Raw genomic sequence first — 25000 nt, forward strand, 5'->3', positions numbered from 1 at the left:
CACACACACAGTGACATCGGTCACATCTGTAAACTCAGACTGATTCAAAACAACATTGTTTGGTCTTAACTAAAACAAATGACATATTGGTTAATTTGCATGTAGAGCGGGGAAGTGAGATCCGACCCATTCAGGACATATTTAAAACGAGGTGTGAACACAGGAACTCAACACTGGCCACATGTGATCGGATCTCTCAGGACAGATGTTAATACCAGGTCTAAACACAGCCTCAGATTCAGTTTTAAGGTGGAATTTCCCTTTAAACTGATTCACATTCCAGAGAGAGGGGGAGGTGTGTGTGTTGACTCACTGCTAACCACACACACACACACACACACACACACACACACACACACACAGACAGAGCCAGATGTTGTCAGTGTGAGGGGAGGGAGGGAGGGGGGCAGGAAACAGCTCCACAGCAATGAGTTCAGAACGGTCAGCTTCCCTCTAGAACGGTGTATTAATTGATTGACTGATTGTTGTATTGATTGTTGTATTGATTGTTGTATTGATTGTAGTATTGATTGTTGTATTGATGATTGTGTTCTCAGCGTGTGTGTTGCGGTACAATGGATTCTCTCTGGTCTACGTCATCCTGCTGCTGCTGCTGCCACTGCTGCCTGACCCGGCCTCCTCCACAGGTAGGCTACAAATACCAATCAGTACTGATCTGTAAACCGAACATGTGAACAGTAATTAAGAGAATTTAATTTGATGAAGAACATTGAGTATAAAAGTGCAGACAAACCGTGACCATACAGTTTTCTATCTTCACTCTGCACCACAGACTGTGTTTATAAAAAGCTCTGAACACAAACTAGTGACAGGATATTGTAGACGGGTTTGAGGACGACTCACTAACGACGAGGAATAATTCTGAAGTATCAACACAAAAGAACACAACATTACAAACACACAACAACAGGGACTGAACTGATTATAACAACAACATACTACTACTACTGATAATAGTAATAATAATAATGATAATAACAATTCTCATCATCATAACGATAATAATAAGAATGTTTTGAGTAGTGTCACATCTAGAGTCAGTGAGAGAATAGAACATACAGTTTGTGACCAGTACACACACAGTAAACACAACACACACAGTAACACACCAGTAACACACAGTAACACACACAGTAACACGCAGTCAGGGGATGACAGGATGTCCATGTTTCCTGAAGGAAACACAGAGAATAGAGAGGTCGTCCTTGGGGGGCGGGTTCAGGATATGTGATGGGGGGTAATAAAAACAAACAGAAGTTTCAAACATGAGAAACTAAAGTGTAAATATCTTTTATAACTTCTTTTGTTCACGTCTCCTCATCAGCCCCCCCGGTGGATGCTCACAGCTGCTCGTTCTTCATATCGTTTAATACAAATTAAACTGAAATGAAACGTTTTGATAAAAAACAGCAGAAAAAGACAAACTCAACAAAATAAGAGTTTTATCAGTGTTCCTCCTGCAAGTGACTCACTGAAGAAATCACTTCCTGTCTGAGTTTTTCAAAGTAAAGTCTCCGTCTCTCAGGTAACACGAGTCGCTGTGTGATGGCCGTGAGTGTGTCCAGCTTCCTCTTCCTGTTACTGCAGTCGTTCTTCCAGCTGACGACAGCGACGCTGCAGCCCGATTACAACTGTGAGATGAACCTGTCTGCCTGATCACCTGTCTGTCTGCTCACCTGTTTGTCTGCTCACCTTCTGTCTGTCCCCCCCTTCTGTCTGTCTGCTCACCTGTCTGTCTGCTCACCTGTGTGTCTGCCTCCTCACCTGTCTGACTCCTCACCTGTCTGTCTACTCACCTTTCTGTCTGCTCACCTGTGTGTCTGCCTCCTCACCTGTCTGACTCCTCACTTGTCTGACTCCTCACCTGTCTGACTCCTCACCTGTCTGACTCCTCACCTTTCCGCCTGCTCACCTGTCTGTCTGCTCACCTGTCTGACTCCTCACTTGTCTGACTCCTCACCTGTCTGACTCCTCACCTGTCTGTCTGCTCACCTGCAGGTACATCATGGCAAAAAGCTCTCAGTCAGCTTGGCCTGGTGAGGTAAGACATACGCCATGTCACACAGTGACACTCAAACACACACACACACACACACACACACACACACACACACACACACACACACACTAACTCAACTGTTCTGTCTGTTCTCAGTTAAACTTTATTGACACATTAAAGAAAACCAGACTCAGACATGTGTGTGTATGTGTGTTGCTGACTCAGCTCCTGTAAAAGTCAAACATCAGTGTATAATTTCATACATGTTGGAGGAGACGTGTTTGTCCTGTGTGTGTGTGTGTGTGTGTGTGTGTGTTTAAGCAGTAGGAGGTTCAGTAGTCTCTCTGTCTGGACTTCATGTCTCTAGAAACACCTACACACACACACACACACACAAACACACTTACTTTAGTCATCATCATGGACTCATTACATGTCACCTGTGGGTCAGGAGATACAGTGGGTCGTAAACTTACCAGAATGTCGGTGTTCAGTCTGTGTGTGTGTGTGATATTTTAATAGAAACCAGTTATTACATTACGTCTTTGAATCAAACACAATCACTCTCTCTCTTTCTTAGTCTGACAGGAAGTGATGCAGGCTCTGCAGTGAGACAGGTGTTTCCAGATGTTGGCGTGTTGTTCATCAGTCTGTTGACCTGGAGGCTGATTGTGAGACTGAACGCCGACATACACACACAGGTAACACGCACGCACGCACGTACGCACGCACGCACGCACACACACACAAACACACAAACGCACGCACGCCCACACACACACACACACACACACACACACACACACACACACACACACACACACACACACACACACACACACACACACACACACACACACACTAATGAAGCAGGTGTAACCTAATTAAGTTTTCCCGTCTTGTTTCGTAACGAGGTTTGTTTTGTATTAGTGTGTAACTCAGTAAGATATTTATTAACTGTAACCTCGTTATGTGACTGCATTACACACACACACACACACGCACCGACGCACGCACGCACACACACGAACACACACGCACACTCAGGGTATAATGATTACATTTCAAGTTCAATCAGCTGATTATTGGTTCTGTCGGAGTCTGTTTGTGAACATGAAACCAGACCTCCTCCTCCTCCTCTTCCTCACTCTTCATAACTGTCTCTCTCAGACGTCAGTGTGTCCATATGCAGGACCAAGATGTCCACAGGTGGATACACGTGTGCAAACACCTCCAGTAAAACCAAACCTCTTCTTTTCCTGTTTCAGTCTCAGCAGGAGGAAGAGGAGGAGCGTCAGGAGGAAGAGCTAATGTTTGAGGAGGACTCTGTGCTGGGAGGGGGGGGGGTAGCAGAAGAGGATGAAGAACAGGATGATGAAGAGGATGAAGAAGAGGAGGACGGCAGCAGAAACAGGATTCTGGTTGAACTCGAATCACTGGTTTGTAAAAGCAGACAGATGATTGGACACATGACAACGACGGGAGGGAAAATTCTGCTGACGGCTCTGCTGGGTCTCACAGGTAACAATAGAATCCAATAGAATCTCACAGGTAACAATAGAATCCAATAGAATCCAGAACTGATGGAACCCCCCGCCCGACCCTCCAGGTATCATATGCCCCTCCCTCTCCTCCCTCCCTTACCTGCTCTGTTTCCAGTTGTTGTGCACCTGGTGGGCGTGGTCGGGTCAGGTCCCACCCCTCCTCTTCAGGTGTGTGTCTGTGATGTCACTGGTCTACTGCTCCTCCCACTTCCTGCTCCTCTACTGCTACCAGCTGCCGTCCCTACAGGAGGCGTGGCCTCCCAACCACACCTCCACCAGGTAACACACACACCTTCACCAGGTAACACACACACACCTTCATCAGGTAACACACACACACACCTCCACCAGGTAACGCACACACACACCTTCACCAGGTAACACACACCTTGGTAATTGATGATTGGTGGTTTGCTCTGCAGTGTGTTTGGCCTGGTGTCTCTGGTGTCGGTGGACTGCAGCGCCCCCTGGAGGCTGCACATGAATGCTGAGCTCAGCTGGTTTCACTTCCTCAGTCCTCTGACGCTTCTGCTGCTCTTTCACACGGTGGCGGCGCTGTGGAGGAACCAGGTGACCTTGATGATGTGATACACACTCATAGTGTTCTGCAGATCTGATTGGCTTACGGGTGTCACATGTTTCAGCTGATCGTTGGTGACGAGAGGCGAGGCGTGAAGAGGGTGGTGTCAGCAGTCAGCGGGAGCAGTGACATCATCACCGCCACCAGTAACCTGAGTGATGAGGTCATCGCTGACATCACAGCAGAGAGGCGGAGAGAGCTGTGGAGAGCTCACGATCGACCTGAGTGCACAGACGTACGGACAAAAATCTATATATAAAAGTGATCCATTTTTATTCATATGTTTAATCAATAATCAAGCCTGATGGGATTTGTAGTTTTAACTGTGACGATCAGGAAACGCATTTCTGTTAAGCAGGTGCTGTCGTCGTCGACCAATGACAGCCCCTCTGACTCTTTTACCCCGCACACACAGAGTACTGCCCTGGGATTGGATGTTTACTCTGTGCCTCAATACTCTCTCAGCCAATCAGGTCAGTGTTTGGTTTAGACAGGTAGGTTTCGGTACAAAATAATAATCCAATCAAGAGAAGTCAGTAAAGTACCTGTCTCTCTGAGCAGAGGGGGCGTGGCCTGGCGTTGATCTGATGGATTTAACTTCCTGTTATCACAGATTCTTGTTTCTTCACTCGACCTCCATCTGAACTTACATCATGTGACCTCTTGTTTCATGTCGCAGACACCTTGGAAACGTGTGTTTTTGAAGGTGACGGATGGGAGGAGGAGGGGGAGGTAAGGAGCGAGGTGGGCGGAGTCAGTGCAGCCTCCATGGCGTTCAGCTTCCTCCTCAAACAGAGTTACATCTGTGCTCTGATCTCCATGATGGCGTGGTCCATCACATACGTGTCCTGGCTAACGTGTGTCCTGCTGCTGTGGTCATGTGTCCTCTGGATGATGCGAGAGCGTCGCCGGTACACACTGATGTCATCACCATGGTTGGTTGCCTATGGCAACTTGCTGGTCATCTTACAGTACATCTACAGCTTCCCTCCGATCCAGGAAGTCCCCGGACTGTTCCCCAGAAAAGACGTCCCCTGCAGGGAGCTCGCCTCTAAGGTACTACTACTACTTTTACTACTAATACTACAATCACTGTAATCAGACTGTTAACTCTAATGTAATCTGATTATCAGACTGTAACTAATGTAATCTGATTATCAGACTGTAACTCTACTGTAATCTGATTATCAGACTGTAACTAATGTAATCTGATTATCAGACTGTAACTCTACTGTAATCTGATTATCAGACTGTAACTCCACTGTAATCTGATCTGCTGTTGCAGTTGTTGTGTCTTCTGACCTTCTGGCTGCTGCTGCGTCAGGCGCTGACTGAGAAGAGCGAGAGACAGGAGGACACAAAGCTGTCTACCATCACTGTCCATGTGGAGGGTGAGACACCTGTCTTCACGTGTCTGTCTGATTACCTGTCTGTCTCACTGATCACCTGTCTGTCTGAGCAGAGCCTGACCTGAAGAAGGGGGAGGTGTCATGCGAGGAGGTGTTGCTCCTGGGGGGAGCCGTTCAGATGGAAGCTCTGGTTGCCGTGGTAACCAGGATGTTTGTTAAATACTGGATCTACGTCTGCGGAACGATGTTCTTCTTCGTTAGTTTTGAAGGAAAAATCGTTCTCTATAAAGTCATCTACATGGTGATGTTCCTGTGCTGCGTCGCCCTGTACCAGGTAAAACTACAAGTACTGCGGTACTTAAAGTACTACAAATACAACAAATACTTCAGGCACTGCAAATACTACAAGTACTGTAAATACTGCAAATGATACAAGCTCTGTAAATACTGCGAATAATACAAGTTCTGCAAGTCCTGTTATTAAAAAAAGTACTGCAAATACTTTTAGTATTGCAGGTACTGCAGGTACTACTACTGTACATTACTATTGCTGTATTAGTGACTGCACTACTGCAGTTCTACATGTAATATCAAAGTCTCTGCTGCTTTGCTCTTCACAGGTACAAGTACTGCATGTTACTGCTTCTGCAGTTGATGGTTTCTAAATCTCATCGTCCATCCTCTGTTAGAATTGTTGCAATGGGCGTGGCTACTGTTTGATATCACTGATTGGACATTTGAAATAATAATCTACACCCGTCTAACTGCACCTGTCTGTGCCTCTGTAGTTGAATTATGAGCGCTGGCGTGCCTTGCTCAGGGGATTCTGGGTAGCTGTGGTGGTCTACTCCATGCTGGTTCTGATCCTGGTCTACACCTTTCAATTTCCCTCATCCCCCCACACCTGGAGTTATTACACTGGACTCAGTACACACAGGTACACACAGGTACACACAAATACACACAGGTACACACAGGTACACACACAGATACTCACAAATACACAGGTAAACACACAGGTACACACACTGATACACACAGTGTACACACAGGCACGCACAGATACACACAAGTACACACAGGTACACATAGGTACACATACAGGTACACACAAGTACACACACTGGTACACACGAGTACACACACTGGTACACACGAGTGCACACACTGGTACACACGAGTGCACACACTGGTACACACGAGTGCACACACTGGTACACACTAGTACACACACAGGTACACATGTGATTGGTTCTCTGATTGGTTCTCTGTCTTCCCAGGTTGGAGGATGTTGGTTTGGAGAAGTTCTCACTTCCGGTTCTTTTCACCAGGATCTTCATTCCTGCTGCGTTCTTACTGGTGCTCACTCAGACACACTTCTATCAAACACAGTCACATCGTATCATCATGACAGACGTGACTGTTGTTGTCTTTGTTCTGCAGGTGTGTATAGTTCACCTGCATTACTTCCATGAGCCGTTCCTGCAGCTGACCGACCTGAAGACTGTGGTGGACACACACAACAGCATCATCACCAGGTATCACACATACACTGAATCTGTCCAATCAAAGCTCTCAGATGAGTAGACCTCTACCACTAGTCCCCTGTCTTCTACTACAAGTCCAAGACCTCTCAACTAGTCTCTAGTCCAAAGACCTCTACAACTAGTCCCGTCCTCTACTACAAGTCCAAAGACCTCTACCACTAGTCCCCTGTCCTCTACTACAAGTCCAAAGACCTCTACCACTAGTCTCTAGTCCAAAGACCTCTACAACTAGTCCAAAGACCTCTACCACTAGTCTAGCTTCATCAAGACCTCTACCACTAGTCTCTAGTCCAAAGACCTCTACAACTAGTTCTCTGTCCCTCTACAAGTCCAAAGACCTCTACCACTAGTCTCTAGTCCAAAGACCTCTACAACTAGTCCCTGTCCTCTACTACAAGTCCAAAGACCTCTACATCTAGTCTCTAGTCAAGATCTACCACTAGTCCCTGTCCTCTACTACAAGTCCAAAGACCTCTACCACTAGTCTCTAGTCCAAAGACCTCTACCACTAGTCCCCTGTCCTCTACTACAAGTCCAAAGACCTCTACATCTAGTCTCTAGTCCAAAGACCTCTACAACAAGCTCTGTGCCCACCTGTCTCACTTCACCTGTCTCTCTCTCTGCAGGTTGGTTCACTCTGATGGCAGCCTGGTCGACCTGTCAGTGGGCGGAGCTCCTCAGCTCCTCCTGGAGGAAGAGAAGAGAAAAGGAGAGAGGGAGAGAGAGAGAGAGATAGAGGGAGAAGATAAGGGGATAAAGGAGGAAGAGGAGGAAGAGGAACATTACCCCTGTGTGTTTGAAAAGGAAACCCTTTCTGACCACATAACAGGTAAACTCGACATCGTCACACCTGAGACAGAGGAGTTGAGTTTGCAACAGGAAGTAGACTCTGATATCTCCTCCTCAGCGCTGGTCTCCTGGAGGTTGGTGGTGGATCGAATCTCTGTGTTGTTCCTGCGCCTCCTCCTCTCCATGCAGCGACTGCAGCGCCTCATCTGGTGGCTCCTGGAATTACACATTGTCAAGATTGTTTCCTCCTACATCATCTGGGTCTCTGTGAAAGAGGTCTGAGTCTGTCTGTCATATTTACCTGTCTCTCTGTCCGTCTCTCTGCAGATATGTGTGTTGAACCTCTGTGTCTCTCCACCCTGTCTCTCTCTCTTCAGGTGTGTGTCTTTAACATGCTGTTTGTGCTATGTGTGGGCGTGGCTCTGCCCTGCAGGGCGTGGCGCCCCCTACTGTCAGGAGTCTGTACAGTTTGGACCTGTGTGGTGACTGTTTGTAAGATGTTATACCAACTCAACGTCGTTCAGCCAATCAGATACTCGTCCAACTGCACCATGGTAACCATGGCAACATCATCATACCTGTCTGCCTGTACAGCTGTCTGTCTGTCTCTCACCTGTCTGTCTCTCTGTAGCCAGATAACTCCAGCACCATCCTGTCTCAATCTGCTCTGTACTCTGGTCCAGTTGACCCCGCCCAGTGGGTCGGGCTTCGCAAAACAGACGGAAAACTGCTCGACTACCTGAGGGTGAGGAGTGATGACATCAGCAATCAATAAAACGTTTGAAAGTGTTGATATTTTTCAGTACAGCTTGATGATAACGAAGCATCATGCTAACTTGTCTTTGTCTTCACAGTATAACCTGATGATGTTAGGACTGTTAGCATTCGAGGTGACTGTTTACCGACACCAGCAACTCTACCGTCTCCGTCACAAGAAAGTCCCGCCCCCTACCAGAACGCTGTTTCCTGACATCACCAGGCGTCAGCTGGACGACAATGTTCTGAGTTGCCTTAAATATTTCCTCAACTATTTCTTCTACAAGTTTGGACTGGAGGTGAGACGCTCATGTTGCCACAGCAACAACCTAACTTGCTATTGGTTTTGAATAAAAACATTCCCATGCTCCCCCTCAGACCTGCTTCCTGTTGGCTGTAAATGTGATTGGTCAGCGGATGGATCTGTTTGCCGTAGCCCATGCCTTTGGCCTCATCACTGTCCTATCACGTCGCAGCAGGAAGTGCATTGCCTCAGTGTGGCCAAAATACTGCTACTTCCTGTCTGGGTTGTTGTGTTTCCAGTACCTTCTGTGTATCGGTTTCCCTCCTGCTGCCTGTGCAGGTACAAACTCACCTGAAGACAAAGTGTTGGGATTATTAACTTCACTAAAAGTTTTATTAAAAGTTTTATTCTGAAACATTCCATCTGTTTTTGTTGTGATGTTCAGATTATCCTTGGAGACCTCCGGCCTCCAACATGGACTCTAACGTGGTGAAATGGCTCTTCCTTCCTGATCACCTGACACCACCCAACCCACTCTTCCTCCTCTGTAAGGCCACCAGCATCATCATCATCACACAGTGTAAAATAATGAGTTCCCATAAAATCATTTTAATGACATTCTGTTAAAGTAGATTTTATATTTTAAAACAAAATAATTTTGGTAATACATTTTATTAATGAATCACGAGTCAACAAAAACAAATTTAACCAAATTTACACAAAAAAATGTAAGAATGTAAGAAAACGATTCAAGATTCATGTTGAACTTTGAACTGGTTCCTCTCCGTGTCCGGAACACCTGACCATCACACGTGTCGTAACACCTAACCTCATGAATTGTGTTTCCTGACCGTTCAGATGATTTCTTGCTCCTCCTTGGGGCGTCGCTGCAGTTGCAGGTGTTTGAGGAGGAGCTTCAGTCGACGGTTCAGATCCTCGCAGGCGACAACAGTGAGCTGGACGGAGACGACGGACAGATCTGTGATGTCCTCAGACGACTCCGGCTCAACGCGGTTCCTGATTTCACGCTGGGCAGGTAAACCCCGCCCACTGTCCACCCGTCCACCCGTCCACCCGTCCACCCGTCTGTGTCTCTGACCTCTCTCTATTTGTTCAGGTCTTACCTGGACATGATGAAGGTCATCATCTTCAGCTACATGTTCTGGTTTGTTCTCACCATCATTTTCGTCACTGGGACAACGAGGTGAGTAGGTGTATTAAGTCAAATTCTAAATTTGACATAAAATCATAAAAACTGATGAAGCTTAAACAACTGCTCTTGCATTTCCACGATTATCAACTCCGGCTTTAATCCAAATTATTTAGATGAAACCTGCACAGTGAGATTTGAAAATGTTTGCTTCCCTGAAAAATTTAAATGCAAAATTAAAAAATTGGGACTTTACTCAAATTTATAGCAAATATTTTGTGTTTTTGTTCAAATTTAGATTAAAGGATGAATTGTTGTAAATGTAGAAACAACTCAACCGTGCTGTTTTGTTTCAGGATCAGTATCTTCTGTATGGGTTACCTGGTCGCCTGCTTCTACTTCCTGTTGGTCGGAGGAGAACTGTTACTAAAACCAGTTAAATCCATCCTGGTTTACTGGGACTGTCTGATCGGCTACAACGTGTTTGTCATCACCATGAAAAATATTCTGTCGGTGAGACACATCGTCATCATCATCATCATTACATCACATACATATGGAATTTAAAGTCACACGAGGAGTCTCTCTAAATATCTTCCCCTACCTGTCTCTCTCTCTCTCTGTCTCCTGACTGTCTCTCTCTCTCTGTCTCCCTGACTGCTCTCTCTCTCTGTCTCCCTGTCTCTCTCTCTCTCTGTCTCCTGTCTCTCTCTCTCTGTCTCCTGCTCTCTCTCTGTCTCCTGTCTCTCTCTGTCTCCTGACTGTCTCTCTCTCTCTCTCTCTCTGTCTCCTACCTGTCTCTCTCTCTGTCTCCCTGTCTCTCTCTCTCTGTCTCCTGCCTGTCTCTCTCTCTGTCTCCCTGCCTGTCTCTCTCTCTGTCTCCCTACCTGTCTCTCTCTGTCTCCCTGACTGTCTCTCTCTCTCTGTCTCCTGTCTCTCTCTCTCTGTCTCATACCTGTCTCTCTCTCTGTCTCTCTCTCTCTCTGTCTCTGTCTCTCTCTCTCTCCTACCTGTCTCTCTCTGTCTCCTGTTCTTCTCTCTGTCTCTCTCTTCTCCTTCTCTCTCTCTGTCTCCTGCCTTCTCTCTCTCTGTCTCCTACCTGTCTCTCTCTCTGTCTCCTACTCCCCTGTCTCCTGCCTGTCTCTCTCTCTCTGTCTCCTGCCTGTTCTCTCTCTCTCTGTCTCCCTGCCTGTCTCTCTCCTCTCTCCCTCTTCTCTCTCTGTCTCCTCCTGTCTCTCTCTGTCTTCTCCCTCTGTCTCTCTCTCTGTCTGTTCCTGTCTCCTCTCTGTCTCCCTGTCTCTCTCTCTGTCTCCCTACCTGTCTCTCTCTCTCTGTCTCCCTACCTGTCTCTCTCTCTGTCTCCCTACCTGTCTCTCTCTCTGTCTCCCTACCTGTCTCTCTCTCTGTCTCCCTGCCTGTCTCTCTCAGATCCTGGCGTGTGGTTTCATCAAGTCGTTGGTGTTGAATCACTGTTGGCTGATTCAGCTCTTCAGTCTGGCGTGCACCATCAAAGGATACACCAAACGTACGTAAAACCATCCATCTGTCTGTCTGTCTGTCTGTCTGTCTGTCTGTCTGTCTGTCTGTCTGTCTGTCTCTCTGTCTGTATCTGTCATCTCTGTTCTTGCTGTTGGCAGCGGAGCAGCAGAGCAGTAAACAGTGTGAGTTACCGAGCGACGAGGCGGGTATCATCTGGGACGGAGTCTGTTTCTGTTTCCTGTTGTTGCAAAGACGAGTCTTCAGGAGTCACTACTTCCTGTATGTGGTCTTGGACCTGCAGAACACACAACTACTGGCCTCCAGGTAACAAACCTATCAAAACACACACACACAGTCACATGACAGTCACATGATGTTAACATGTGTTTGTTTCAGGGGGGCGGAGCTCTTCGAGGCATCAACAGTGAAAGCTGTCAGAGCGAGACTGGAAGTGGAGAAGACGTCTATGGACCTGCTGAAGAGACAGTGAGACACAAACAGCAAAGACCTGTCCAAAACATATCCAGCACAGAGAACGAGTCAAAACACCAAGAAAGAGTCAAAACAGAGAGAACCAGTCAAAACACAGAGAACGAGTCAAAACACAGAGAACGAGTCAAAACACAGAGAACCAGTCAAAACACAGAGAACCAGTCAAAACACAGAGAACGAGTCAAAACAGAGAGAACCAGTCAAAACACAGAGAACGAGTCAAAACACAGAGAACCAGTCAAAACAGAGAGAACCAGTCAAAACACAGAGAACGAGTCAAAACAGAGAGAACCAGTCAAAACACAGAGAACCAGTCAAAACACAGAGAACCAGTCAAAAGAGAGAACCAGTCAAAACACAGAGAACCAGTCAAAACAGAGAGAACCAGTCAAAACACAGAGAACCAGTCAAAACACAGAGAACCAGTTCCTGGTGGTGGTCTGACCTGAACTACTTCCTGTCTATCTGCTTCAGGATGGAAAGGATCAAGTCTCGACAGCAGAAGTTTCGCAGAGGAAAAGAGAAAATGTTGAGTTTAACTCAGGACAGCTGCCACACCGACGGTCTGTAAACAAACATCATCTGTCGTCATGGTAACAGACAGACACACAGCTGTCAATCACAGAATCAGCTGTTGTGTTTGATTTGTAGGTCAAGAAAACAAGAAGGGTCAGAAGCAGAAGGACTGGTGGAGGCCCTGGGTAAACCACGCCTCAAGTGAGTCACATGACCTCTGACATCATCACCATTCACACCCACGTTTTTATTCAATTCAACTTTTTTTGTATCAAACCAAATAATAACAGACATAATATATAGACAGTGAACACAGTGAAGCTCTGAAAATATTATATCTGTACCCGTCTGTCTGTATCTGTCTGTCCATACCTGTCTGTCTGCAGTGGTGAGGAGTGGGGACTACTACCTGTTTGAGACAGACAGTGAGGAAGAGGAGGATGAAGAAAAGAAGGTGGAAGAGAAGAAGGAGGCGGAGCCTGAGAAGTCAGCCTTCCAGGTTCGACTCCATGACGACCACATATATCTGTCACGAAAGCTAGAGGGCGCAAATGAGCCAAAATCAGTCTGATTTTATTATATGTTTAGACAGAACAAACGCAAGATTCTGCTGAAAAAGGATTAGATAAGATAATAATAATAATAATAATCTGTATTAACACCACAACGATACAAACTTGCTCAAAAACACGACAAGTCAAACCTTCTGAGGGGTTTATCTTAAATGAACTCAATGAATGCGTGAGTTCACTTAACACCAACAAATAATTTACAAGATGTGATGATGATCTTTGTTTCCATTAGTTTGTTTACCACGCCTGGATAACAGATTCCAGAACAGCAATGAGAGCTCGAAACAACCAGAAGAAACTGTGGGAGAAGAATTCCTCTGAACGAAGGAGCAGGAAGGAGGAGAAGAAAGGAGGTGAGGAGGGGGAGGATAAATGTCCACCCAGCATAAAACATTCAGAAAGAACTAGTGAACTAATGAAACGTCCTCTGATGTCAGATAGATAAGGTCTCACAATGTCCTTTGAGTTACAGGACACAATAAGTCAATAACATGGTCAGGACTCTGGGTCAAAAGATAAAGTCTCAAACTGAATGTGAAGTTAAAAACATCGGGAACTAGAACCACCTTCCTGCTGTTGTTTGCCTTCCCCAACCAGTGCACTTTCTGAAATATTTCATTCACAAAAACATGAGCTCACAGTGACCACTTACCTTTGACCCTCGACTACAAAAATAATCAGTTCATCCTTCAGTTGATTTAAACGTTTGTACCAAATTTGAATGAATTCCCTCAAGTGTTCTTGAGATATCCTGTTCACAACAATTTGACAGACGAACGACATGAAAACACAAGCTGCTTCAGACTGAGCTCCTCAGTTCTCTGGATCTTCTCTGGAGGATCAGACTCAGTTTGTCTTCCTCCTCCTGAGCTCCTGTATAAAGTCGAGATCCAGGAGCAGTGTGAACACAGCAGAGGATCCTCCACTGATTCACTGAGTGAGTGGGGGAGCTTCTAACACGGGACACAAACATGAAGAAACTAAAACAAACCTCTGGTGAAGAAGTGCTGACACACACGATGAAGACACAGACGAAGATGTGAAGAGAGTTCTTGGTGATCAGAGCTGAAGGTGTCAGGTGATGTCAACATGATCACATGACCTCTGCAGCAGAGGTCACACGTCACTTCCTGTCTCTGTCTGCTGCACCCGGCTGCCCCCCCTCTCACCTGAACCATGAGGAGGATCTGATGCTGTGAACGAGTCTGTGCAGAAAACCTGCTGCTGAGTTGTTCAGCTGTGAAACACAAACTCTGGAGAAGCTCTGGAGACGAGTCTCTGGATTTGACCTGCTGGTCTGAAACCAGCTCTAGTGATAACAATAACAACCACTAAGACCAGAGGAAGATTTACATAATGATGAAACAAAAAGTTAAAACACTGATATAAACAGAAAGAACGTAACATGAGAAATGTATAAAAACCAAATAAGTTTAGTCAAGGTTCTTTTCACTGGAGATGTTAATTATACTTCATCACAAAACCAACGTATTTATGTTAACAAGAGAGTGACTTGAAGTGTTGTGTGTCATCTGCATAGAGTTGTTACCTAAACCAATGACTCTGACTCCTCCTCCTCCGCAGCAGCTGGAGTCATAGAAGTGACGGAGGAGACGGAGGATGGTGAAGAGGAAGAGGAGAAAGAGGAGGGTTCAGGTAGCAGATGTTATATTTACTCACCTGAAGTAAACTAAAACTGTCGCTTTAAACATGTTGGTCCACGGTGAACGATGAGGTGATGTGTTTCAGACACAGTGTTGCATCGGCTCTCCAACACACTGCGGTTCTGTTGGGTTCTGCTGTCGGCTCTGCTGGACTCTCTGACTGCCTGGCTCAGCGGTTTGTGTCAGGAACACGTTGACATCTCCACCGTCCTCCGCATCGAGCACTGCATGCTAACACAACAGGCCAAACAGGTACACACCCAGGACTACAGATCCCTGCTGGGGGGTGAGCTGTGAACTACAACAAAGATGGAGGACCTGCTTCATGTTTATTCTCCCTCTTTTTTGTTTGGTTGATCAGGGTAACTTGCCCACTAGAGAGGCAATCACCGTTTACTACGAAGAGCAGATGATGAAAACATCAAGAGAGTCGGGTCTGGACTACAGTTCCCATGATGCAACAGTGAGAGGAAGAGAGGGGGGAGGAGATGAAGAGGGAGGACGTCCTGATACAGATGAAGAAGAAGCTGGAGGTCAAACAACCAAAGAGAAAGAAGAGAAACCCAAAACAGACTCAGACGATGAGGACGATCCAAATTCTGAACAAGAACCAGGACTAGGATCAATCGGTTCAGACCCGCATCCTGAAACTGGATCCGAAGACGACCCAGGTGGACTACAGACCACAGTAAGTCCACCTGAAACAGAACCAGAAGCAGATGGTCATAATGAACCAGGAGAAGGGCCAGCAACAGTCCCAGCAGAAGATGTCCCAGAAGGCATAGTGGCTAAAACCAGCCAAAGATCACGACCCAAACTGTCCAGGATGGAGAGGGTCCAGTCTCTGTCGTCTTTATCGTCAGAGGAAGAAAAGATCAGCCGCACACACAGGTGGGTTGCTGGAGCGACGTCAGAAATTCATATTGATGTATTGATATATTGATCAAGTGTTATGATTCTGTGGGAGGTTAGCTTAGCATGACTCAGTTAGCGACCTGTTTTATCATGTGCCTCTCTCTGTTTGAACAGCTGTGAAGATTGGAACCAGCCACTTCCTGTTGACACACGGCCAACGCAGACCTTCACTAGCACCTCCTCCCTCCTCCTCCCCCCCTCCTACAGCCTCGCAATCGGGCTCGACCTCCATGAGGAGGAAGTGAGGGAGACGAGGGAGGATGGACCGAGGAGGAGGAGAGGGGAGGCGGAGTCAGGATTTAGGAAGTGGCTGCTGACTCCCAGGGAAACCAACGACTTTCTGTTTGACTCGGCCTCCACTTCCTGTCCGCTGACGTCTCGTACTCAGGAGCTGACAGCGAGCGAGCTGCTGAGGAACAGGTGAGGACAGGTGAGTCAAAGATCAGTCCCCTGACACCTGCTGTAACTCAACACTTTGTCTGTCTGTGTTTCAGGACTTTCTATGATGATGAGCTGGAGGCATCAGACCGTTTCTATGGAAACCAGCCTCAGCTGCTCCAGCTGTGCTACGCCCTCTACAACATCCTGGCAGCCAGGTAAACTGTCCGACAGGTAACGCCACAGAAGCTCGGCTCAGTTTTCTCACCATGCAGACGATAATCTTCTTTACATTCAGTGTCCCCTGAGGACACAGGCTCCGTAGATTCTCTGTGAGACGTTTATCTTTGAAATTCACCAAACTTTAAAACTCTTAATACTGAAACAATCAGGTTATCAGAAGTTACATTAAATGAGTTCCTCGGACAGTTTAAACATGGGTTCCACTCACCGGCAGGTCGGAGACTGTGTGTTACCTGGTCATCGTTCTGAACCACATGGTGTCCGCCAGCTGTCTGACATTAGTACTTCCGGTTCTGGTGTTTCTCTGGGCGATGCTGTCCGTCCCTCGACCCAGTAAGACCTTCTGGATGACGGCCATCATCTACACTGAGGTTTTTGTTTCTTTCTTACTTTATCTTTTGAATATTAATAGTTTATAAATATATATAACTGGTTCTACTGTATATCTGTCTGTGTGTCCGTGTCCCCAGGTTACCATCGTCATCAAGTATTTCTTCCAGTTCGGTTTCTTCCCATTTAACCAGAAGCTGGAGGTGGACCGATCCAAACCGTTTCACCCCCCAAACATCCTCGGAGTGGAGAAGAAGGAAGGCTACGTCCTGTACGACCTGCTGCAGCTGCTCACGTTATTCTACCACAGAGCCACACTCAAGGTAAAAATCACAAGTTATTCTACCGCAGAACTGAACTCGAGGTAAAAAACTCTGAATTACAACAGCTGGCTCCTCCTCCACAGTGCCACGGACTCTGGGATCAGACCATTAGCATGGAAGCCGACACCCTCCGTCACCACAACCACCAGACTGACTCTGCTGACTGTGCCTCCTCCAGTGACGGGGTTGACCTCGCCAACACACTCCGACGGCGAGGCAGGAGACGAACGCGCTCCAGCTCCACCCAGTTGCGCTCTCCTGCAGGTAGAATCAAATACACCTAAAAACAACAATAACGAATGAACGTTTCAGGACAGAGTACAGAATCTTAAACGATCAGATTTCAAACATTTGAAGATTCTGGTTCCAGATGGTAACGTTCATATATCAGCAGCTCAACGTCCCATCACTCCGATCGAAGCTTCTTTGGATGTCGTCTCATGATCAGAGTTGTCTGATGTTTTCACCAGTTACAGATACGATGAGTGGATCATTTCTATACATCAGAAATAACTGGGGCTCGAAGATGAAACCAAAGCACTAACCTTAACCCTGTTGAAAATATATGGAAGTAAAAATAAAAATACCGGGGGGGCCACTAAGTCAGGCTTCAAAGACAATTTCTTATTATTCACAGTTAAATGAAAGAGCTTAAGTGACTTTGAAAAGGTACTTGAAAAAATGTAGAGAATGAAAATCAGTTGCTGTGTTTTCAGGCAGTGTGAGTTCCAGACCTCAGCAGTTCAGCAGGTTTGATCTGCTGCTGCAGAAACTCAGAGAAGTTTCCATCAGAGTCAAGGAGTTCTCTGTTAGCAGGTATGCTAACACTGCCGTTAACTGTCCTGTCTTTGTTTCGTGTGGACAGAACACTCAACATGATCATTCTCTCTCTCAGGTGTATGTCAGTTTACCGTCCGGCCTGTCAGTTCTTCAGAGCTCTCGTCCAACCAGAGTACAGCGCCGTCACCGACGTTTATGTCCTCATGTTCCTCGCAGACACCGTCGACTTCATCATCATCGTCTTTGGCTTCTGGGCTTTTGGAGTAAAGTTGGTTTCATTAACCATGTTTACGAACAATATTTCAATCTGAGCTGAAACTTTACTCACTTTTATTTGATTCTAATGATTCGTAGAAACACTCGGCGGCTGCTGACATCACTTCCTCCCTCTCAGAAGATCAGGTTCCTGAAGCGTTCTTGGTGATGGTGTTGATCCAGTTTGGTATGTCCACTGTCTTACTGTCTCACCTGTGTGTCTGTTCATCTGTCTGTCTCACTGCTGATCTGTCTCACTGTCTTCCTTACTGTCTGTCTGCAGGGACCATGGTGATAGACAGGGCTCTGTATTTGAGGAAGACAGTTTTGGGGAAGTTAGTGTTTCAGGTGATTCTGGTTTTTGGGATCCACTTCTGGATGTTCTTCATCCTGCCGACTGTCACCGAGAGGTAACTAACCTATACCTGAGACTAGTTAACAACAGAACTCAAGTTAAACTGAATTGATAAATAAATCAAGTTAAACCAAGTTGAAAGTGAGTTTTATGGTTTGTTTGAAGATTATTTAAGTTAAGGTAATTCAGTCTCAGTTCTACAAACACAAACGTGAACGTCAGTGTTGTTTCTGTTCTCGTCTGCGTCTCCAGACGTTTCAATCAGAACCTGGTGGCTCAGCTCTGGTACTTTGTGAAGTGCGTGTACTTTGGTCTGTCGGCCTATCAGATTCGATCTGGTTACCCAACACGAGTTCTGGGAAACTTCCTGACAAAGAGTCACAACTACCTCAACCTGTTCCTGTTCCAGGGGTGAGTCCTACCCCAACCCTGAAGCCCTGTTAGCCTAGCTTAGCACAATGACCTGAAAAGGATGTAGTAAGCTCTGTGCCTGGTTGTGTCTCTACCTGTCTGTCTCTCTAGGTTCCGTCTGGTTCCCTTCCTGACAGAGTTGAGGGCGGTGATGGACTGGGTCTGGACGGACACCACTTTGTCTCTGTCCTCATGGATCTGTGTGGAGGATGTTTACGCCCACTGCTTCGTCTTAAAGTGCTGGAGGGAGTCAGAGAAGGTGTGTGTGTGTGTGTGTAGCAGTATATGAAGTGTGTGTGTGTGTGTGTGTGTAGCAGTGGATGAAGTGTGTGTGTGGGTGTTGTGTGTGTAGCAGTGGATGAAGTGTGTGTGTAGTGTGTAGCAGTGGATGAAGTGTGTGTGTAGCAGTGGATGAAGTGTGTGTGTAGCAGTGGATGAAGTGTGTGTGTGTAGCAGTGGATGAAGTGTGTGTGTGTAGCAGTGAAAGTGTGTGTGTGTAGCAGTGGATGAAGTGTGTGTGTGTAGCAGTGGATGAAGTGTGTGTGTAGCAGTGGATGAAGTGTGTGTGTGTAGCAGTGGATGAAGTGTGTGTGTGTAGCAGTGGATGAAGTGTGTGTGTGTGTAGCAGTGGATGAAGTGTGTGTGTGTAGCAGTGGATGAAGTGTGTGTGTGTGTAGTGGATGAAGTGTGTGTGTGTAGCAGTGGATGAAGTGTGTGTGTGTAGCAGTGGATGAAGTGTGTGTGTGTAGCAGTGGATGAAGTGTGTGTGTGTAGCAGTGGATGAAGTGTGTGTGTGTCCACAGAGGTACCCTCAGCCTCGGGGGCAGAAGAAGAAGCGGGTGGTGAAGTACGGGATGGGCGGCCTCATCGTTCTCTTACTCATCTGCATCGTGTGGTTCCCGCTGCTCTTCATGTCGCTCATTAAATCTGTGGCTGGAGTCGTGAACCGGCCGCTCGACATCTCTCTGACCATCACGCTCGGAGGCTTCCAGGTAGAAACACCTGTCCTGGCTCACCTGTATTATTCGATTAGCAGCACGATGACCAGTGTTAGTGTTGTTGTTACAGCCCATCTTCACCATGAGTGCACAGCAGAATCAGCTCAGGGATTTGACTCAGGAAGACTTCAGCTCTTTCGTCAGCTCCTACAGTTACACACCCGTAAGTTCTCCTTTAAACTATTAAGTCTAATTTATGCTTCCTTTTACGTACAAAATTGAATGCGTACGTCTCAGACGTACCGACCATCACTGCATTTATACTTCCAGAAGGTCCGTGTCCGTGTTTAACGTAGAGCATAAATGAGCCTTTAGCAGTTTACTATTACTATTAGCAGTAGTATTAGCAGTGTTCACAGTAGTATTAGCAGTTTTAGCATTACTCCTACAGTTACACTCTTGCAGTGACTCTGTGGCCTGTGTTTCCCAGAGTGCCTTGCAGTTCCTCGAGGCGTACACACGTGACGACGTGACGGTGGCGGAGCTGCAGGGCAGCAGTAACTCGCTGTGGACCATCAGTCCGCCCAGCAGACAGTACCTGAGCCAGGTGCTCAACCTCGACCACTTCCCCCTCACCCTGTCCTGGACGATTCAGAGGTTTGTTCTCATGATCAATAATCAAACATCAATACCGACTCATACCTGATAATCTCTAGTAGTAGAAGTACCTGGACTGTCCAGCGTTCAGCAGCTGCACGTCACTGATCGTTCACCAGTTGAATAAAGCTTTTTTTAAACAGGAACCTGAGTCTGGGGGCAAAGGTGGAGCTTGCATCAGGTAAACATGTGACTTACCTGGACAATGAGACTCGCCTGGAGCTGATCGAGCTGCTGAACGGGACCAGGACACTTCCTGTGTGAGTACGGGGGGGGGGGACCTCCCAGCAACAGAGCAGCTTTGAGATAGACTGAAACACTACAAACATGTCTGCCAGCATTCCCTCTAACAATTCCTGTCTGCTCAATGCTAAGCTAGCTGATGTAGCATTGAGCAGTTCAGATCAGATGAAACGTTACTGATGAATCAGTGAAACATTAAACAAATGTTAATTAAAAGAGTTGTGTGTTTGTTGTTGTCAGGGTGATACAGGAAGTGTTTCCATGTTTCATCCGAGCTCCGAGCGACTCCAATGCCAAACCAATCCAACAACTTTACGCAGGTTTGATGTTTTTTACATTGATGCAAACACTTTGTTACGAACATTGATTTTAGATCATTTTGTTATAAATTTGTTTAATCCACTCCTCCAATCACATGGCTTCTCTTTTCTCTTGTCCAATCAGATGACCGCTACAAGGACATCTTGTTGGCTCTGGAGAGGTCGACTAATCAGAGTAGAGAGGTCCGGGAGTGGTGGATTGTCGACCAACCGGCTGCCAGCTTAGTGCCAGTTCAGGCCGGGGCTTCCCTGAAGGACAAGAGGGAGGCGGGGCTTCAGCTGTTTGTGTTCAGTGATAAAGTCAGTCCTCCGAGTCTCGGCTTCTTGGCTGGATATGGGTAACTATTACCTCTGTGTACAGTACTTCTGAAGTAATAGATTACTATTACCATATGGTCACTAAAGTCACAGAGTACTATTCCTTCATGCAGTAATCATTACTATAGTGACAGTAAGTACTGAAGTCAAAATAAAAAAGTAAAGAAACAAACCTCCCCCCACTCTTCCCTCCCCCCGCAGCATCATGGGATTGTATGCGTCAGTGGTTCTGGTGATCGGGAAGTTCGTCAGAGAATTCTTCAGCGGGATCAGTCACTCGATCATGTTCGAGGAGCTGCCCTGTGTCGACCGCATCCTCAAACTCTGCACCGACATCTTCCTGGTACCACATTGCTATCATCACTTTTATAACACGATTCTTCTCATTAGTTCACTGAATCAGTTTCACTGTCGAACTCGTTTAGCTGCTGTGATAATCTGATTAGAGTTGTGTGTGTTAATGTGATGCTTGAATCTGATTGGCTGACATGCTGCGATGTGATTGGCTCTTTCAGGTGAGAGAGACAGGTGAGCTGGAGTTAGAGGAGGAGCTTTACGCCAAACTGATCTTCTTGTATCGATCACCTGAGACTCTGATCAAATGGACACGGCGATGACATCATCATCATCTGAATCAACCTGTGGTTCCTTCAACATTCTTTAACCGTTACTGAAGGAACCTTCGGGGATCGTTCACCAGATGTTCTCCAGATGTTACTGCAAAGGCCAAAGGAACCATCAGGCTGGAACTCAAACATGGACGTCAATAGAAATTTGTTGAAAGGTTCATTTGAGAGAACTCACCTATTAGCCAGGTGACCAATAGGAACAGCTGAGAGGCGGAGCTAAGGCTGACGATGACCTTCTATTGAATCTAAACTCAGGACAGTCACACAGCAGGCAGCGTTATTACAGTATTATTTGTTGATTATGAATAACTGCAGGGAAACTTCACATCCTGGAGAACATGGAATCATTAAATGTGACTTCTAAGTCACATTTAAATGTTATGGAAAATAATAAAACAAATCGAGAGAATCCAGAACTTATATCATGGTATGTCATACCATGATATACTTATGTCATAGTAGGAGCCATGTTTACAGGAGGGGGTGGATTAAAATATAATGATCGATATATAAAAGTAGAGATTAATATTCAAACACATTAATATCTAAATATTTCTATTTTTTATCAATACAAAGTGTTGTTTAGAGTGTTGATAATCTATGTGAGGTCGACTCTAGATCTACGTCAGATCTACATAAGTCGTACCATTGGCTCTGTATCGTCCTTCATTAGCAGTAAATCATCTCGGTGTCAGTTCAGTGTTTGATTCCTCGTTGTATCATAGGTTCGTGTCAGCTGCTTGTTAAAAACAAACTTAAATCCAGGACCCAATTGAAACAATGAGGGTGTAAGTTGCCCCGCCCTCACAGGTCAGGGATCTGTCACTGTGAACACGCCCACCAATCAGAAGGAAGATGGTGAGAACAGCTGTTCACATACTCACAACAAAACACTGGAATCACACACAGTTAATATTTATTCCACATCGACTCCTAGTGACAGAAAACTGGAAGTGATTCTGATCGATGTAAAATTAGTAAGTAGTTTTACAGTGAAGGTGTTGACCGATGATGTCACTGTCACCTGACCGATGATGTCACTGTCACCTGACTGATATTTACCTGTAAACTCAGTGTCCTGTGAAAAAAACAGTGAAGATGTGAAAATAAAAGATTGTGTTTACGTCAAAGAGTCAAAGAGTTTCGGACTCAGAGTCTCAGAGTCAAAGTCATTAAGTCAGTCATAGAGTCCAAGATCAGAGTCAAAGAGTCACAGATTTAGAGTCATAAAGTCAAAGAGTCATACAGTCATAGAGTCAGAGTCACAGAGTCACAGTCAGATTGAAGCTGTAACATCAGGAAACATTGGAACAAACCTCGAAACACCATCATCAGGTTCATGAGTTTTATTGAGATTCACTGATGAAAATGTTTCAGTTGAAATGAAGCAGCTTTTTTCTGAAGCTTCAAACTTTAAAATAATTGTCTGTGTTTTGTGCTTTTCACATGAAACCGTTTGTTTTTAAGTGGAAGAGGTCGTGAAGCTACAACTTTCACTTTGACAACAACGAATCCGTTCACGTTCAGATCCTGAAACCTTTTAATGAACTAATTTAAAGTCACAGTTTATTCAAGTTTATAAAAGATGAACTCATTCAGCTTTTAACCCTGAAACACAAACATTGTGTGGTTGTAAATGAATCATGATTATTGGATGTTTTCATGCTAGTTTATGTTCACTTCTGATCAGCTGAAGGTTAAAGGAGCAGCGCACACTTCAACTCGCTGACCTGCAGGTGGAGCTATTGGTTTTAAATGTGGTCTTCTTATGTTACAGTTTCCTGCTGTTTTCATTTTTTTCTGTCAGAGTTTAAATCCCCGCAGCATCGTAACGAACGCTTCATGATGCTGCACAGTCTGTCCAATCAGATCAGCTCATATTCATGACATCACACTTGCACCATGAAAACAAGTTCCAGAATGAATCAAATTCAAACAATTCTGCAAATGACAGCAGGGCTTCACTAACCTTTTCGGGGGCCCCTGGGAGCCCCTGGGAGCCCCTGAGCCAACCACACCTTCAGTCCTGAAGTGTAGTGTTAGAGCGCCTCCACCAGAGGGAGCCAGAGAAGAACAAAAACTTCTTCTGATATTTTTCTATAACAGAACTAATAAATGAATATGTTTATAACTAATGTTGAATAACCAGTGGAGATGGACGAACCTGGGGCCCCTCAAAGAGCAGAACCTGTCATGGCTCCACCCGTCCTCTAGGTGGCCCCAGGGCTCCACATGGACATGAATTCGTAAAGAATTATTCCTGCGATCATTCTTTTGTCTGGAAGACGCCTTATTGCTGCGAGACGTTTACAACCTGTAATCATCATCTTCTTCATCGTGTGTTTAAATAGAGACACTGGTTACCATTGGTAACAGTTTGTTTTGATTTTAGATCCAGAATCTTTGCGATGTCACGATGACATCATTAAAAGTCACGAGTGCAGAGTTGTAATGTCAGTCAGTGAGTCAGCTCCTGATTGGTCATCATGTCTCATCAGCTGAGTGATCATCCTCAGCTTCTCCCTGTTTGAGTACTTCCTCTGTGATGTCATTTCCTCTGACTTCTGTGAGGTCACAGGGTGTAATGATGTCATCTCTGTCGACTCAAAGGATGCAACCTCTCCTTGTGTCAGTTTCCTGTAACCAATGGTGACGCTCCCGGTCGGCAGGCTCTGCCTCCTGCAAGGAGGGTCTTTCATCGGGAGGGAGGAGGGGGAGAGGAGGTGAGACAGGGAGGAGAGAGACAGGTGGGAGGGGGTGAGGGAGGAGAAGGAGAGGAAGAGGGCCTGGGAGCCTCCTGGTGCTCCCCTGTGGAGGCTGGAGGAACTGCAGGAAGCTGCTAACGGCGCCTCCTGGAGGGGTCGGGGTGAAGGGGTGGTGCAGTAGCTTAGTGGGCGTGGTAGACATTCATCCTCACCTCCCCCTGTCCTGGCCCGTGCTGAGTGCCTCCGGCGGGGGGTGGCGGGGGGCGGGCGGCGTAAAGGTAAGGTGAAGAAGCTGAGCCCCCCCCTCTGTAGGGGAGGGGGAAGCGGGCTGAAGCTGGTGGGGAGGGGTAATATGTGGGAGGAGGAGTCGAGGGGAGGGGTATTCTGGTAGATACTGAACACAGAGCCTCCTCCCCTATCACCGCCCCCACTGCCTCCTCCGCTGCTGCCAAGCAACTGTTGCCTTGACAACGCTCCCCCTCCTCCTCCTCCACCACC

General features: G+C 46.3%; 2 protein-coding genes across 4 annotated transcripts in view; one reads left to right on the forward strand and one right to left on the reverse strand.

The window, feature by feature from the left end:
• The window catches only part of LOC118098559 (piezo-type mechanosensitive ion channel component 2), a 25100-nt gene extending 2180 nt beyond the window's left edge, over nucleotides 1-22920 (forward strand). Inside the window, exons 3-56 of one of the 2 annotated variants that reach the window (XM_035142520.2) lie at nucleotides 558-647; nucleotides 1547-1654; nucleotides 2020-2062; nucleotides 2601-2721; nucleotides 3289-3541; nucleotides 3630-3843; nucleotides 3987-4134; nucleotides 4209-4379; nucleotides 4503-4617; nucleotides 4824-5200; nucleotides 5430-5535; nucleotides 5607-5827; nucleotides 6282-6430; nucleotides 6774-6852; nucleotides 6937-7031; nucleotides 7667-7869; nucleotides 7948-8105; nucleotides 8207-8383; nucleotides 8461-8574; nucleotides 8684-8884; nucleotides 8964-9168; nucleotides 9275-9376; nucleotides 9688-9865; nucleotides 9947-10033; nucleotides 10336-10492; nucleotides 11408-11504; nucleotides 11617-11782; nucleotides 11855-11944; nucleotides 12425-12513; nucleotides 12602-12667; nucleotides 12853-12965; nucleotides 13271-13391; nucleotides 14623-14694; nucleotides 14788-14954; nucleotides 15064-15593; nucleotides 15732-16037; nucleotides 16112-16213; nucleotides 16453-16609; nucleotides 16709-16891; nucleotides 16975-17155; nucleotides 17608-17707; nucleotides 17787-17934; nucleotides 18026-18113; nucleotides 18210-18336; nucleotides 18534-18692; nucleotides 18804-18951; nucleotides 19496-19684; nucleotides 19761-19853; nucleotides 20121-20287; nucleotides 20431-20547; nucleotides 20771-20850; nucleotides 20975-21188; nucleotides 21370-21511; nucleotides 21684-22920. In XM_035142520.2, coding sequence (XP_034998411.2) covers nucleotides 558-647; nucleotides 1547-1654; nucleotides 2020-2062; nucleotides 2601-2721; nucleotides 3289-3541; nucleotides 3630-3843; nucleotides 3987-4134; nucleotides 4209-4379; nucleotides 4503-4617; nucleotides 4824-5200; nucleotides 5430-5535; nucleotides 5607-5827; nucleotides 6282-6430; nucleotides 6774-6852; nucleotides 6937-7031; nucleotides 7667-7869; nucleotides 7948-8105; nucleotides 8207-8383; nucleotides 8461-8574; nucleotides 8684-8884; nucleotides 8964-9168; nucleotides 9275-9376; nucleotides 9688-9865; nucleotides 9947-10033; nucleotides 10336-10492; nucleotides 11408-11504; nucleotides 11617-11782; nucleotides 11855-11944; nucleotides 12425-12513; nucleotides 12602-12667; nucleotides 12853-12965; nucleotides 13271-13391; nucleotides 14623-14694; nucleotides 14788-14954; nucleotides 15064-15593; nucleotides 15732-16037; nucleotides 16112-16213; nucleotides 16453-16609; nucleotides 16709-16891; nucleotides 16975-17155; nucleotides 17608-17707; nucleotides 17787-17934; nucleotides 18026-18113; nucleotides 18210-18336; nucleotides 18534-18692; nucleotides 18804-18951; nucleotides 19496-19684; nucleotides 19761-19853; nucleotides 20121-20287; nucleotides 20431-20547; nucleotides 20771-20850; nucleotides 20975-21188; nucleotides 21370-21511; nucleotides 21684-21785 — 8186 coding nt within the window. In that variant the 3' untranslated portion in view covers nucleotides 21786-22920. Of the gene's footprint in view, nucleotides 1-557; nucleotides 648-1546; nucleotides 1655-2019; nucleotides 2063-2600; nucleotides 2722-3288; nucleotides 3542-3629; nucleotides 3844-3986; nucleotides 4135-4208; nucleotides 4380-4502; nucleotides 4618-4823; nucleotides 5201-5429; nucleotides 5536-5606; nucleotides 5828-6281; nucleotides 6431-6773; nucleotides 6853-6936; nucleotides 7032-7666; nucleotides 8106-8206; nucleotides 8384-8460; nucleotides 8575-8683; nucleotides 8885-8963; nucleotides 9169-9274; nucleotides 9377-9687; nucleotides 9866-9946; nucleotides 10034-10335; nucleotides 10493-11407; nucleotides 11505-11616; nucleotides 11783-11854; nucleotides 11945-12424; nucleotides 12514-12601; nucleotides 12668-12852; nucleotides 12966-13270; nucleotides 13392-14622; nucleotides 14695-14787; nucleotides 14955-15063; nucleotides 15594-15731; nucleotides 16038-16111; nucleotides 16214-16452; nucleotides 16610-16708; nucleotides 16892-16974; nucleotides 17156-17607; nucleotides 17708-17786; nucleotides 17935-18025; nucleotides 18114-18209; nucleotides 18337-18533; nucleotides 18693-18803; nucleotides 18952-19495; nucleotides 19685-19760; nucleotides 19854-20120; nucleotides 20288-20430; nucleotides 20548-20770; nucleotides 20851-20974; nucleotides 21189-21369; nucleotides 21512-21683 lie in introns of both variants that reach the window. The other variant, XM_047337862.1, reaches the window with a different exon arrangement.
• Nucleotides 22921-22974: 54 nt separating this feature from the next.
• Nucleotides 22975-25000, reverse strand: part of LOC118098560 (transmembrane protein 200C) — a 4778-nt gene continuing 2752 nt past the window's right edge. Inside the window, exon 4 of one of the 2 annotated variants that reach the window (XM_035142523.2) lies at nucleotides 22975-25000. This exon is cut by the window's right edge and continues 304 nt beyond it. In XM_035142523.2, coding sequence (XP_034998414.1) covers nucleotides 24230-25000 — 771 coding nt within the window. In that variant the 3' untranslated portion in view covers nucleotides 22975-24229. The other variant, XM_035142521.2, reaches the window with a different exon arrangement.

Source organism: Hippoglossus stenolepis, chromosome 19 (genome assembly GCF_022539355.2).
Source record: "Hippoglossus stenolepis isolate QCI-W04-F060 chromosome 19, HSTE1.2, whole genome shotgun sequence".
Taxonomy (NCBI): Eukaryota; Metazoa; Chordata; class Actinopteri; order Pleuronectiformes; family Pleuronectidae; genus Hippoglossus; species Hippoglossus stenolepis.